We start from the raw sequence: 13,788 nt of genomic DNA, 5'->3' as shown, positions 1-13,788 counted from the left end.
CCTTTATGTGGGTTATTTATGCTTGATATCAATGAAGATCATGCAGGTACCAGGCCTCTCGAATCTTTCTTAACACAGAACTTTCCGAATAAGATTATTTAGGAATTTAATCAGCTTGAGTGCCCCAAGAGAATATGCTGGTTGAACACATGAGTTAGCAAGTTACAGCTGGGGCAAAACAACTGGGTTTGAACTTGTGATGTATGTTTTTCAGCACAGTTTTGTGCATACTGTCCATCACATCTAATATATTTCTAGCCCAGCCAGCAGTATTTGCTCTTATCTGATCTGGATATAATACGAATTGTACAGAGCAGTTTGTCTGGAAGTGCTCTTTCTATTGTGAAAGGCCACAGAGATCACATGATGCCAGACCATTCTCTTGTAACAAACAAAGGAACTTAAACTGCACCAAAAATAATACATATTTAAGAATGTTTTTTCATGGGTTTGTGTACATATTGTGTCACTTCCCAACTCAATTTTCTGCATATTCAAAACAGGAAAATATGCAGCAAAGAAGTCACGGAGGACTGATGTAGAAGACCTGACTCCCAATCCCAAAAAACTTCTACAGATCGGTAATGAACTGAGGAAACTGAATAAGGTGATCAGTGACCTGACGCCAGTCAGTGAACTTCCCTTAACTGCCAGACCCAGGTCAAGAAAAGAAAAGAACAAACTGGCTTCCAGGTATATACTCGCTCACACTACTTGGATGGGTACATTTGCATTACTAGAGCTGTACAAGTAAGACTAACTTTTGTCTCGAGATCCTGCTTCACTGTGGCAGTCCATGTTGATGGGTTTATAACCTGTTAATCAAAAAGCAGGACAACTGGCTCTATGAAGATGTAGTTTGCCTGGTCCCTACTAGATAGGGACTAGATAGATAATGATATACTTCCACTGGAAGCTGTCTTAGCTGCAGTGCAAATGATCGTTGCAGTTGTAAAACCCGCAAATGTGAAATGTAAGCAAATACAGGTAGTAGTGTGCTTTCAGTGGAGGTGAGTGAGTAGATAAGTGATTTCGTTTGTCAAAGCTCTGGGAGCACTGAGTGATAAGTTGGTGTGGCTAACTGAAACAGATGCTCTTAGTATTCTGGAACATTTGTTAAAATGTTCTAATTCTTCCACTCTTCTTACTATAGGGCTTGTAGACTAAAGAAGAAAGCCCAGTATGAAGCCAATAAAGTAAAACTCTGGGGTCTCAACACAGAATATGGTAAATACAACTCTTCACATGTTAGTTTTTCTTGTGTTCTTAAGGCAAGTCTGTGTTAACGGTGTGTGGACAAATGAGCATCTCTTTTGTTCCGGGGGAACGTGGTATAAATCTAATCCCGTTTCTTTCTTTGCAGATAATTTACTGTTTGTGATCAACTCCATTAAACAAGAAATTGTTAATCGAGTGCAGGTGCCTAAAGATGATAGAGGAGTCAACATGGAACAAAGATTGAACGTACTCATTAAAGATACACTCGGTAAGCAGTAAATCTAATGTATTTGCATGTATGTGAAGAGACATGTCATCTGCAGTATGTTAGATTGCAAACGATTTCTGGCATAGTGAAAAGAAAGAAGCATTTCGTAATTACAGCTGTAACCAAGCGTTTTGCTTGGTTACTAAACAAAATGTTTGTTGGCTCTGTTACTTACAGGAACGTGCAAATATGTGCAATTAATATTAACCTTACAGTGCGTTTTCCTACCCTCTGTTTTTAGGACTGCCTGTAGCTGGACAAACATCAGAATTTGTGAATCAAGTTTTAGAGAAGACTGCAGAAGGAGACCCAACGGGTGGCCTTGTAGGGTTACGAATACCAATGTCAAAAGTTTAAGACGTGATTTCACCTGTTCTCATCAGTCAGATTCTTCCTGTGTTGTCAAGTATTTCATTGTAAATTGCATTCTGGTCTGCATGTCAGTTTAGCATTATGTAAACACTTACAATTAGGTTCCATTGTTTTTAAATAACAATGTAGTAAACAAATCAGAGCATGATATAAAATGCTTAATAGCATTTCTGGAGCATAAACTAGGTAGTTTTAAAGCTGCTTTAAGATTAAATACAGACTTGAGGATTCTTTTTAAAATTAAGTTATCTAGGACCAGACTTATCACTTTTATTTTAGAAGCAAAAACATGTTTTTGCTAGTAAAAATTTTTAGCATATGCCAGACATTGTGGCAGGTTTATGCTCCAAGCAAAATAAGAGGAAGCATTTTTTTGGTAAAGCTGTCACTTTAAGAGTTTTTTTGGTTCTTTTTGTTCTTTTTTTTAATTTGTTTGCTTGTTTTGGAATAATTGGGTTTTCTTTGTTCTTAAAAAAAACAGTAAGGTTTCTTTGCAACCATTAACTTGTACATAGCACACGTGGCTTTAGAGCTAGTGTGCCATATAAGACTTTAATTTTCTAAGCTTAATATAGTATTTAAATGTCTGTGCAAGCAAGAGAAAAAAGTATATTCTTTGTGCCTTGTATTTTGGGGGGAGAGCTATCAGTATAAGCTGGTAAAGTTTTGTATGAAGAAAACCCTGAGGGGAGAAAACAAGATGTACAGATGGTGAGATTATAGGTTTTAATGTATTTGTTCCAGCTCTTAAAATTTTTGAATGTATATAGGAATATGTTGAAAATGTAGATATATGCCACAGAGTCTATGTATTGTATAAAAGATGGCTCTAGAAACTCAATTTCGGTACTTTGGCCGGAAGAAAACAAATACTTGCACATTAATGCGATTGTTTATTTTTGTACCAAAGACAAATGCAACTGATATGGCGAACTGCCAGTCTAAGTAAAGTTTTGCACAGCTTATATGATACTGTACTGAATGTAAAAAAAAAAAAAAAAAAAATGAAAAAAAAAGAAAAAAATTAAAGGTCAGGGTTAGGGATCTTACTGAACTGTGAATTTTTTTTGTTTGGGTCCAATTATCTACAGAAGGAGCATTCATACATAACAATATTATTTTGCTGTTCTTGTAGTTCGCTTCCATGGTAGATAACTTGGTGGCCGTCTCGGAGTCTTTAAATCTTTTTTCTCTGCACTTACTGTAGGAGATTTTAATATATTTGGATTTTAGTAAGCTATTGGTAAAATAGTTTTCAACTTTGAGAATTTAAAAAAAAATATTTAGCTTGTTGTAGTATACTTCCAACAAACAACCAAAATAAAATTATTTTTATTGTAATGTGTATATATGTAAAGAGAAAAAAGAGCTACAAATACCTAATTCCTTAGTTGCCACTTTTCCAGTTTATGTATTATTATGCATGTGATGTTTCCAAGGATCAACACAGGCTTCAAACAAAACAAAAAAAAAATTTATAGACTTTTATATTTTTGTACAGGTATTTCGAAACTAGCTTCTTCAAACTTATACGTGACTTATTCTTGTTAATTCAGTAGTTTCTATGATTGGGGAATATTAACACAGAGTTCTTATTTGCTCTTCTGCTAATAAGAGTTGGCTTTGTAGTCAGTGTTAACGTACAGATTAAAAGCTTTAGCCCTTGATGAAAGTCCTTTATCTCAAGGCAAGATCATTCTCTGGTTTCATGGACCCCCTTTTCCTCCCTGTTCTTTCTCTCCCTATTTAACAATGACAAAACACTGTTTACTGAAAATAGAAATACCAAATATTTTCAAATGTAGCTGCTGAAAAAAAATGCAAAAGTTCATGAAGGCTTTCTCCCCACTCCCTTTGGGGAATTTCTCCATTTCGTTTCTGGTTTGTCTAAGTTTGTTTGTACTGTGATTCCTTTCTGTTTATATGTAGGTTATTTTTATATCAAAGCTTCTACTATTAAAAAAAAAGTTTGAATTGGTAACAGTGCAGTAAGAGTCGCAGATGAAAGTGGCAATCCTGCCACATACTTACGAGCATGCACACAGCTTACTTTGTATCTAAGTATTTTAGAAGACTCAAAAGGGAGGAGGCCAAAATACCACTACTGAGCTGTACAGAAAGATTTTCCTTCACAAGACTGAACAAATACCCAGGGCAATTTAGGCAAAACTTTGTAAATCCACTTAAGATTTGCACAAACTGAGTGGACTTTGGGTGTTTTTGTTTCAGGTGTTTTTGTTGTTGCTGTTAGGGTGAGGTGAGAGTTGGCTGCTGCTTTACACAATGGGTCAGATGCATTCCTATTATAAGCATTGCCAATGTTACAGTTATTCCAGAGATGCATACTGCCCATTAAACCTCAACAAAGAATGTCTCTTGTGAAGTTAAGGCCATGTCTGTACAAAGATTTAAATACTGTTGTTCCTTTCTGATGAATGGTGTTAACACACTGCTCAGATAAGAGAGGTCCTTTATGCTATATCAAAACTGTGTGGACAAGGCAGCAGTTCTAAATATTAAGAGAGCAGTTTGCAATCAGGTGAAAACTTTTATGACAAATTAAACTGACAAGGTATTAAAAAGTCCCTTTTTTACTGCTCAGAAATACTGGGCAAATATAACTTTATAGCTCTTTATTTTTGTCTGAAAACCAGAATATGATTTTGGTCTAGCATTTCAAAGTAGACTTTGAATCTTTAGTGAATTCCATACCTTTGCATTTCAGTGTTTTCTATGTATTATTTTAAGTTAAAGCTTTTGAATAGTTGAGCTTTTTAATGTTGACACTTTATTTTGTACCTATTTATATGTATGTATATCTTAGAAAAGCACTTTGTTTAAAAAGGAAAAAAAAAAAACTGCGTTTTATATGATTCCTGCCACTTGCTGCTAACTCTGGGCTGGTCAGAATGCTGCAGCGATACTTGATATAAATAAAACCTGGCAGTAAAATGTAGAGTAAAGATAAGACCTTTTGCTGGTTTAACTTTATCATAAAGGTGACATAGGCAAGCTGTGCAGCTTTACATTTTAACCAGGGGACTCTGTGGCATTTAAACCGTCTAGAAATGGTTGTACTTTAATGCCAGTAACAATCTGCTTCCTCTAGTGTCATTAAAATATATACATTTAGTGTATACTTATCACAAAAAAAAAATCTTATAAGGGTATAAAAAACAACAAATGTACATGTTCTGTTTTTTGGCAATTGTGGCATGCATTTTTGGGTGATCTTTAGAGAAGACCATTTTCTAAAGATTTTCAGTGTTCATACATGGTATGTGGATCTTAATGAAGTCCTGGATTCTTTTTGTTTGTTTTTGAGTGTAGGCATTGTGAATATTCACTTTTAATCCTATATCCAAAAACAATTACATACTTTTGATTTAATACAAACAAAAGCTCTTCCTTTTTCTGATACACTGGATTCTCTAGAATTTGTTTCCATATTAAAAGCATGCTGTTATAACTGCTCTTGTTAAAATCTCGTTGGTCTGAACTTAGGTGCCACACTTTTTGAATTGATGGACTGCTTGTTCTACTGTACCATGTATGATTCTTGTCCTTTCCTACTTCCTTCATTACAGATTATGATGTGGCTTTATATTGTGCCTTACTTGTACATCTAGAACTAAATGTTTTTCATTCCCCCTGAACACTTCAAACCTAACCCTTCCTAAAGTGAATCAGAACTATAAAAGAAGAGTTTGGATAGATCTATTTTAGTTTCTCTCAATAGCAGTCATTTTCTATTTATATGGAAGAACAGTTTTTGAATGGCCTTGCAAAATGTGGGGGTGCTCTCGAAGGGCATTTTTAGCCCTAAACCCCTTTTTGCTAACACTTTCTGTTAGGGTTTATTGAACACATGTACTGATATTTGGTGAGTTCTTTTCTTGGACGAGAGAGACTTATTACTAAAACTATGTTTAGGTGTGGACTGGCTGGATTTTCTTACCATACCAGTTGAAATCATTGTGATTTAATGAAGTTGCATTGCTGCAAAGTTGATGTGAGAGTCAGGCTCAGCTGTGTTCAGTTCCTAAACTTTTATAGATAGCAGACTTTTTCCATACTTAGAAAAGAAGGCTAGGAAAAAGTAAAAGAAAAAAAATCTGAAATGGATGAAGGGTCTTTTAACTAACCTAAAAGCAACCAGACGCTTCTGAAATACAGTGGTGTCATTTTTTATTTTATCTGAAAAAGATCCCATCCCTCCCCCCCAGTATTTATCTGGTATTTGCCTTCATTAATAAAACAGCTTCTTCACAAAATGTAAAGAATGGGTGTGCTTTTCTTTGACATAAATCATTTAAACATAGCTATTTTTTAAAGCTCTAAAAGGCTTTGTCAGGAGAATTTCAAAGGGTTGTATATAAGTTGCCTTTAACAGAAATAGCAAATGCAATTCTGTTCCTCAAACTTGCTTGCTAGTCTTCCTGAAATTCTGTTGAGGCATAACCCAATTATGTACCGTGAATGTTAGGATCTGTATTGGCCTTGAGACCTGAATTTCAATAACGCACCTAATCATGATGATATTTTATTTTTAAGTCGGAGGCTTCAGTTGGAATCACCTAGTTAAGTGTGCTGCTAGATGTGGCTAGCATCTTGGCTTATTGACACAGCCTTGCGCAGAGCTGAAGTTTATGTTTACCCCAGGGATCATGTGAAGTACATTTCAAACAGTTGCTGCTTCAATGACTATTCTTCTTGTAACTGTATTAAGGGCATTAGTATGTTGAGAAAACACCACTCTTTAATATATCCCAATACAAATTGGGATTCTTAAATATCATTAATGAAAGATGGCACTTTTAGGCTCTAACTTCTTTGCAGTATACAAAAATATCTGTCTTTCTACGATTTACATTTCTCAATATGCCATGTTTTTCCCTCAATGCTTTTAGCATGATAAGAAGGTGCATGTGCACACTGAATTACAGTCCTCAGCCTCTTAGACATTCATGAACTTCCACAAGAACAAATACTGACTATGCATTCATTGTCTTTCTAATGAGTAGTGGAGCTAAACGTGGAGCGAGAGCTATTTTAAGCCACGCAGTTTTTTCATAAATAAAATAAAATTCCAGTCATTTTAGATAACATCAGTTTTCTGATTTGTTTTTCACAGATTTTTTTTGAGAATATTTGTTAGGTATCTGAATGTTGAACTTGAATGAGTTATCTAGCTACAGTAAAGAAAACTGGATTGGATTTGGTACACTCCACCCTATGAAACTCTTTTGATTAAGAACAGAACCTAGTAGTAGTATTTAATTTTACCCATTTTCTTACAATAATGGGTATTCATACATTCTTATTTTAAATGTTTTGGAAGGATAGAAGATTAAGGAAAACTTGTCATTGTTCAGTATTTGTGGTTCAGTGAATTCTAAGGCTGATGGCACGTGGGGATGTAGGTGATTGACAGGAAAAAAAGGCATTTTAAGCAAAACATGGCATCCTGTTCTGCCTAGATACTCTATAATCTACTTCCAACTGGAGCTCAGAAAAACTTAGTCTTGTCTCTGTTAGAGAAAAATTTACCTTGTTAAAAGCATGATTTGTTAAAGAGTTGCAATGTTTAATGTTGGTTAATAGTTGTGCAGTTTTTCTTTTTCTTTTCTTTGAAAAGAGGCACAATTAAACTATTGACTTTGTTTACTCTGTCACCCTTGATCCCTAGCACTTCTATTCAGATACAAATTCATCAATGTATGCAACATCCTTTGTAATTTAAAATAAAAATTGTGGAGAAAATACTGTCTCAAATCATTGTGTGTGTGGAGTGATAGCGAATGGCTTGTGCTCTCTCCCAGCGCTGTGGTATGGGGGCACAACTTTTCTTATACTATGATTCTTGAGTTTCCTCATGAAAAACGCTTAACACTAGCATACCCTTCAAGCATTCCCTTGGTGGAACAGGTACAGCACCATGCTGTGATGGAGGAAATGCCCTGGGTACCCCAGTATTGACACCATTCCTTTGGGGAGGGATCATAACAAGGTACCTTGCTCTCCGGTCAGCGCTCCTATTGACGGATGCCTTGCATGGCCGCTGCGTCACAGCCCGGAGAAGCTGGACCACACGGCCACTCGGCACTTCACTGGCGTTCTGGAATGCCCGTGAAGGTGGTCGGTGTCTTCTAACAGCAGCTCCCTTTGTCCAAATCTGCTTTCTTTCACAGCATCCTCTGCAGGCCCCGGGGGGGGGGGGGGAGGAGACCAACAGGAGCCTGTGGAAAAAAAGCAAAAGGGTCACTGCACTGCCTCCCATTTCATTCAGGGACACAGTTCTCTGACAGACACCAGCCACCCTGCACCTCAAAGACCTTATAGCTCCAAACCCACCCACCCAAAAACCTCGAGAGCTCTGCTGCTCACAGACAGCTAGCATCGCTTCTCCCGGGAGGAGCCGCTTTAGGGCCGAGGCGCCCGTCCCTCATCCCTTCCACCCGGAGGCCACCTCCTCGCTTCCTCAGGGGCTCAGCCGCGGCCGCGGGAGCCCCCAGCCCGCCGGCCCTGCCGCGGGGGAGCCGGCGCCCGGGTCGTGCCCTCAGCGGCGCCCGCAGGCGGCGCTGGAGGCGCGGGCGCTCGGCCTCTGCTCCCAAGATGGCGGCGGCCGCCGGCGTGCCGGTGCGGGTCTGCCACCAGGAGATCGTCAAGTTCGACCTGGAGATCAAGGCGGCCGTGCAGGTAGCGCCGCCCGGGGATCCCTCACCCCACCGAGGCCGCGGTTCCCCTCTCCCCGGCCGGCTGCAGGGCGCCCTCGGCCTCGTAGGGCGGCCCCGCTGACTGGGCCGTTGTCTTCCAGGACATCCGGGACTGCCCGGGGCCGCTGAGCGCCCTCACGGAGCTCAACGCCGCCGTGAAGGAGAAATTCCGGCACCTCCGGGGCCGCATCCAGGTGAGGTTGGGGGGAGGCTGTGGGGATGAGCTGAGGGTGGGGGCTGGGGGCTGTGAGGGTGTCAATTCCCCGAATTAATCGCTGCTAATTCGCCCCCTCGCGGAGGGGAGGTGCGTGGGGGTGTCCGAGCTGCAGGTGGCAGCAGTTCGGCTGATTTTTGTGTTTCTGCTTTCTGTCCAAGGAGCTGGAGCAGATGGCCAGGGAGCAAGATAAAGAGTCAGAGAAACAAGCCTTGCTGCAGGAAGTGGAAAACCACAAAAAGCAAATGCTTAGGTAGGCTGGGCGGCCGATGCTATTTACGGGTCTCCTGTACCCTGAGGTACCTGACTTCCACGCAGAATTTCAGATCCTGTTTTGCAAATGCAGTCAGTGGCACGATGCTGTTTTGACCAAGACCAAGAGTGGATCAGGGACTAAAAGGATAGGGCTCTCTTCTCCTCCCTCTCTCCTGTTCTGGTTTTCTGACCAGACACTCTTGCTTTGAACAGCTGAGCCTGTAAGCAAGTGGCTTGAGAGTATTTTTGACTCCTAGCCCAGTATTATTCCCCTTGCTCCATAAATGATAGGCTTAGAAGAAGAAAGAACTGTGTATTGTTATTCTATGGTATGATACAGAGAAAGCCCATGTATGTATCAGACATATCATATGCTCAGTTAAGATGACTCTGAAAATTGTTTCAGTGTGCAGGGTGTTACCATCATACTACAACATTGTGCTCTTGTGATTTCAGCAATCAGGCGGCTTGGAGAAAGGCAAATCTGGCTTGTAAAATTGCTATTGACAATGCTGAGAAAGATCAACTGCTGCAGGGAAGAGATTCCTTGAGACAAAGGTATTAAGGTGTCCACTTGAATGATGTGAAACTTAGCGTATGCTATATTCACTAGTATAAATGGAAATGATGTAATATTTTAAAGTTATTTGATCGCATCTAGAACATTTCTTTTAAGGAGGGTGGCCGTTTTCTGTGGAGGTTTAAACTGTTAAGAATTGTGATAATTTCATGGGTTTTTTGGTGTTGGCATCTCAAAGCAGAGAAGGGGTTGTGGTAGACTTCACAGTTTTCCTGACAATCTTTTATATTAATTCCAGTCGAGGTCATAAACATGTAACGGATCATTGTACAAGCTATTTCCACATGTAAAACTAGATATAAGCTTCTATGATTTGTGCATTGAGAAATTTTCTTACTCAGTACCATGAAGCAGCAAATGGGATACCTAGGATAATGAAGTGGTAGTTTGTATCAGTGCTTCCATGCCACCTCTTGAAGTTGTACCATCATGGATGAATAACCGGTAAAATGTAGGCATACATGAGACTGAGACACAATTATTTTGGCTCATGACTTTAATATTTTGCAATTTTTCTGTGGTGGCTTAGTGAAGATAATCTCCAGTTCTTATGCGGTAAAACCTGTTTGCGTCTTTTGTACACAAAGTACAGCCATACTTTCTTGCAGTACCCAAAGACACAATTTTATCCCTTCATGCTTTAATTTTTTTTTCCTCTTCTTTTTTCAGGAAGACTACAAAGGAAAGTCTGGCAGAGAGTGCAAGTAACATCACGGAGAGTCTGATGGGCATTAGCAGAATGATGTCACAGCAAGTCCAGCAGAGCGAGGAGACTGTGCAGACCCTAGGTACAGATGTAATTGGGTGAATGGGTGGGGGTTGGATAACTGACGGTCCTGTCACCAGTTCTGTTAGGATGAGGAGTGGCAAACTGTCATCATGGGGAGCACAGTGGAAAGTGCTGTAGGAGAACTTGCTGTGATTATAATTAAAGAATTGTCCAGCAGAACTCCTCTAACATTTGAACGTAAACAGAAAATAATAACATACATTGTATGAAGCTGTTTGCTGGAGTTTTTGTTTCATGAGTGTGAATAAACAAGGAATAGGGGATAGGATGAGGAGCTTTGGTTCTAGTTTCATGTGAAAGCAGTGTGAGCTCACACAGTGTTAAGAGTGTGTTTAGTGTTACTCTGTGCTACTGTCCTGGGATGCATTTGGTAACAGAGAAAATAAAAGCATAGGTACAAGTCCATACTTAGAGGAAACTTGGTATGACTAGGAAGACTGTTTTCATCCCTTTTCCAGCTGGGATGACTAAGAGATGAGACGATCAAGTGACTTGAACCCAAGGTCATTTGCTCTGTCAGCAGTGCATCAGGGACTGTGAAACCAAGATTTCACTCCGTTCTTTGGCTTAGACTCCTAAGACAATAAATCAAGTGACCTGTCAAAATTGGTGATTCATGAACCATTTAGAAGTTGGATCTGCATTGCCTGGGCCTCTTACTAGCTGTGCTTTTATGCAGAAGAGAGAACAGTTTAATGACTAGGATAAATAATGCAACTTTTGCCCTCCTTTGGGGGCTTTCTACCCCTGTCTGAGGATGGCAGCTGGGCACAGTTTGTTCATGCAAAAGTAGCATATTTCTTCTCCCATTAAAAAGACAGTTTGGCAGACACTTTGTCACCCTGTTTCTGACTGAACAACACTTGGAGTTCATCAAGGGAAAAGCTATAAAAGGTCATTTACAAAACCCAGCTGCAAATTTTGAATTGGCAGTTAGAATTTCCTTTTTTTTTTTCTGGGCAAGTCTTATCCTAGTACACAGTGAATATATGCAGCTAGGAAGCTCTGCTTTGTCATCAGTAATGGAAAGCAACAGATTTTCTTTTTTCACTTAGATCAGAATACCTCTTTAAGATGGGACAAAATGATTTGCAAAGTATTGCAGAAGTACTTCCACTATGCTTGCTTTTGTGAACCAGACAGCATACTTAGAGTACTTTCCTTAATCAGTCAGTTCAGTCTAGAGTGATATACCAGCATTCACGCTAGTACGAAGTATGCATTCTGTACTGACAGAAGAAGGGGACTCCGGGGCATTTGCTTTCTGTCCTTTATTAATTTGAAAGAAGGAAGGCTGATGGGTCTCAGGGATTTGGTTGGTTGGTTGGCTGTTTTCACAGGGAAAACAAAGTTGAAAACAACCGATGTTCCATCTTCCAGTTTTGGCATATTCTCAAATTCTGTCTTTAATTGAGGTTTATTAATATGCTTTTTCTGTAGTTGATTTTGTCTTTTTGAGTAGAAGAAAAACAAAAAGAACTTGTTTGCCAGAAAGAATTGGGTTTGTCAAAAATGGTAACCATAAAACAAATTTTTAATTGTTTGAAGAGAATAATTAAGGAGTTCATGCTGTTCCATGCTGCTTTTGCACTCTCTTTAGCCCCATCTGAATCATAATGATATACAGCTGTGACTTGGGGGAACAGTTTCAGTTGTCCATTGGATATATTCAAATAATGACTTGACCCGCTGCTGCTGGAACTGATGGTGATGGTGATTTCTCTTAAATTGGTGGTTCTAGCGTCATTCTTATTTCACTCTACTTCCAGAGAGCTCTCAGGTAGAACTGACTTTGTTCATAAAACTAACCTAAAAATTAAAAATTCAGTAATGGGACGTAGGGCCTTTAAGTCATTCAATACTTGTATTTTGCTTTGCATTTTTCCTTATCACATCTGGACTATTGAGTTGTAAAAAAATTCTGCAAGAACACAGCCTGCTTTTGTCTTAGCCACAAGTCTGACGCAGGAGGATCTCACAGTCACTACCTGTATTGCCAAATACTGCATGCTTACGTCCGTTGTCAGGTATTTTTGAAGCGCAACCAGCTGAATCTTTTTCTTCTTTGTTCATTTCAGCCAATTCTTCGCGAACCATCCTGGAAGCAAATGAAGAATTTAAGTCCATGTCTGGGACAATTCAGTTGGGGCGAAAGCTAATAACAAAGTACAATCGCAGGGAACTGACAGACAAGCTGCTAATCTTTCTTGCCCTTGCCTTATTCCTGGCCACTGTGCTCTATATTTTGAAAAAAAGACTCTTCCCATTCTTGTAAAATTCCAAAGCTAAACTGAACTATTATGAAAGATTAGAAAGGGATGGCATAATAATGTTAGGCTTATTATAAAAGGGATATTGCAATAGCTGAAAGAGCGTTAGAGCAGGCATGACTTCATACTGTCCCTATGGAGTATACAACCTGACTAAGAAGAGCTTAAATGAAGACAAGTTGGGAAGAAGCGGTTAGATCAAAGTGTGGAGAGAAGAAACACCGATCTGCCTGCAGGTTTGGGGAAGCAGACAAACACTTGAGGAACTAGGCACTCAGAGGTGCCAGTCTTACCTTTTGTCCTCTCTCCATTTTGCCATGAAATTAACTTTTGTCTTTGGTTTGAACTGGAAGCTGCGTTGATATCTGTGCGTGAAGTGCTGAGAATAAGAGGAAAGATGGAAGAGAGAAAGTCACATACATTCCGTTAATAAACTATTTATTGTATCTATGTAAATCGGGTTTTGTTTAAAAACAAAGTCTAATGGATTGAAAGAGCCTGAATAACTTTCAGTGTAAAAATTCTGCTTAATGCTTGCAGTAGTAGGTGCTTCTGGAATGTTTTTTTCCAAGAAAGTAGCACCTTTGCTCTGTTCTTCTGGCATCAAAGGACTCTGACCAAAGAAAAATGGAAGTCTCGCTTGTTACGATTAACTCCTGCAGTGTTTGAGATTTGTACAGTCAATCTGTTGAAATCAAAAGACTTTTTTTTTTGCTTTTCTTTATGGAATTCCACTGAATATTTTGTATTTGCAAAATAGTGACAAGTTCTACATTTGAACATTTTTCTTACTTATACAGTTGGTCTTTTCTCAGTTAGTAAAATCCTTTACAATGACTGCCTTTCCTATCTCTTGTGCTCTCATAATGGGAGTTGATTTGCTTTAATAATGCAGGTACCAACATGCCACACTCTTTGCATCGCATTGAAGTACCAGAAACGCACTGCACTGTTCTTCAAACTGGTGTCACCTTCCCCTAATGGAATTGTTTCATTCCTTCTTCAGAGCTGACTGGTAAAGTTGATGTTCTGCTCAGAAAATTCTCACAGAATGGTGAAATATTGTCTTAATTTTATTGATGGAAGTAAACTTCTTAAAAAGGCA

The 13,788-nt window shown here is 39.2% G+C and overlaps 3 protein-coding genes across 3 annotated transcripts in view; 2 read left to right on the top strand and 1 right to left on the bottom strand.

Annotated features, from left to right (window-relative positions):
- The window catches only part of CREBRF (CREB3 regulatory factor), a 19,426-nt gene extending 16,230 nt beyond the window's left edge, over positions 1-3,196 (top strand). Inside the window, exons 6-9 of the mRNA XM_080555270.1 lie at positions 504-693; positions 1,154-1,227; positions 1,364-1,486; positions 1,728-3,196. Coding sequence (XP_080411396.1) covers positions 504-693; positions 1,154-1,227; positions 1,364-1,486; positions 1,728-1,843 — 503 coding nt within the window. The 3' untranslated portion in view covers positions 1,844-3,196. The remainder of the gene's footprint in view (positions 1-503; positions 694-1,153; positions 1,228-1,363; positions 1,487-1,727) is intronic.
- LOC308177807 (uncharacterized protein) overlaps positions 1-8,384 on the bottom strand; it is a gene marked incomplete at its 3' end in the record, with an annotated part of 24,551 nt that extends 16,167 nt beyond the window's left edge. The window contains exons 1-2 of the mRNA XM_080555602.1: positions 8,246-8,384; positions 7,873-8,097 (exon numbers count right to left, since the gene is read on the bottom strand). The remainder of the gene's footprint in view (positions 1-7,872; positions 8,098-8,245) is intronic.
- BNIP1 (BCL2 interacting protein 1) lies at positions 8,147-13,788 on the top strand. The gene is made up of 6 exons (XM_080555277.1): positions 8,147-8,557; positions 8,676-8,768; positions 8,950-9,041; positions 9,500-9,601; positions 10,293-10,411; positions 12,492-13,788. Exons 1-6 carry the CDS (start codon positions 8,474-8,476, stop codon positions 12,686-12,688), a joined length of 687 nt encoding a protein of 228 aa, XP_080411403.1. The 5' UTR covers positions 8,147-8,473; the 3' UTR covers positions 12,689-13,788.

This window comes from Anser brachyrhynchus (genome assembly GCF_964034855.1).
Source record: "Anser brachyrhynchus genome assembly, chromosome: 14".
NCBI lineage: Eukaryota > Metazoa > Chordata > Aves > Anseriformes > Anatidae > Anser > Anser brachyrhynchus.
This window is presented reverse-complemented; position numbering and strand designations above follow the sequence as displayed.

Excerpts from the sequence above, each read along its gene's own strand:
- BNIP1 (XM_080555277.1), top strand. The coding sequence starts at position 8,474 with ATGGCGGCGGCCGCCGGCGTGCCGGTGCGGGTCTGCCACCAGGAGATC. Across the intron at positions 8,558-8,675 it reads AGATCAAGGCGGCCGTGCAG|GACATCCGGGACTGCCCGGG; the intron begins GTAGCGCCGCCC and ends GTTGTCTTCCAG. Across the intron at positions 10,412-12,491 it reads GGAGACTGTGCAGACCCTAG|CCAATTCTTCGCGAACCATC; the intron begins GTACAGATGTAA and ends TGTTCATTTCAG.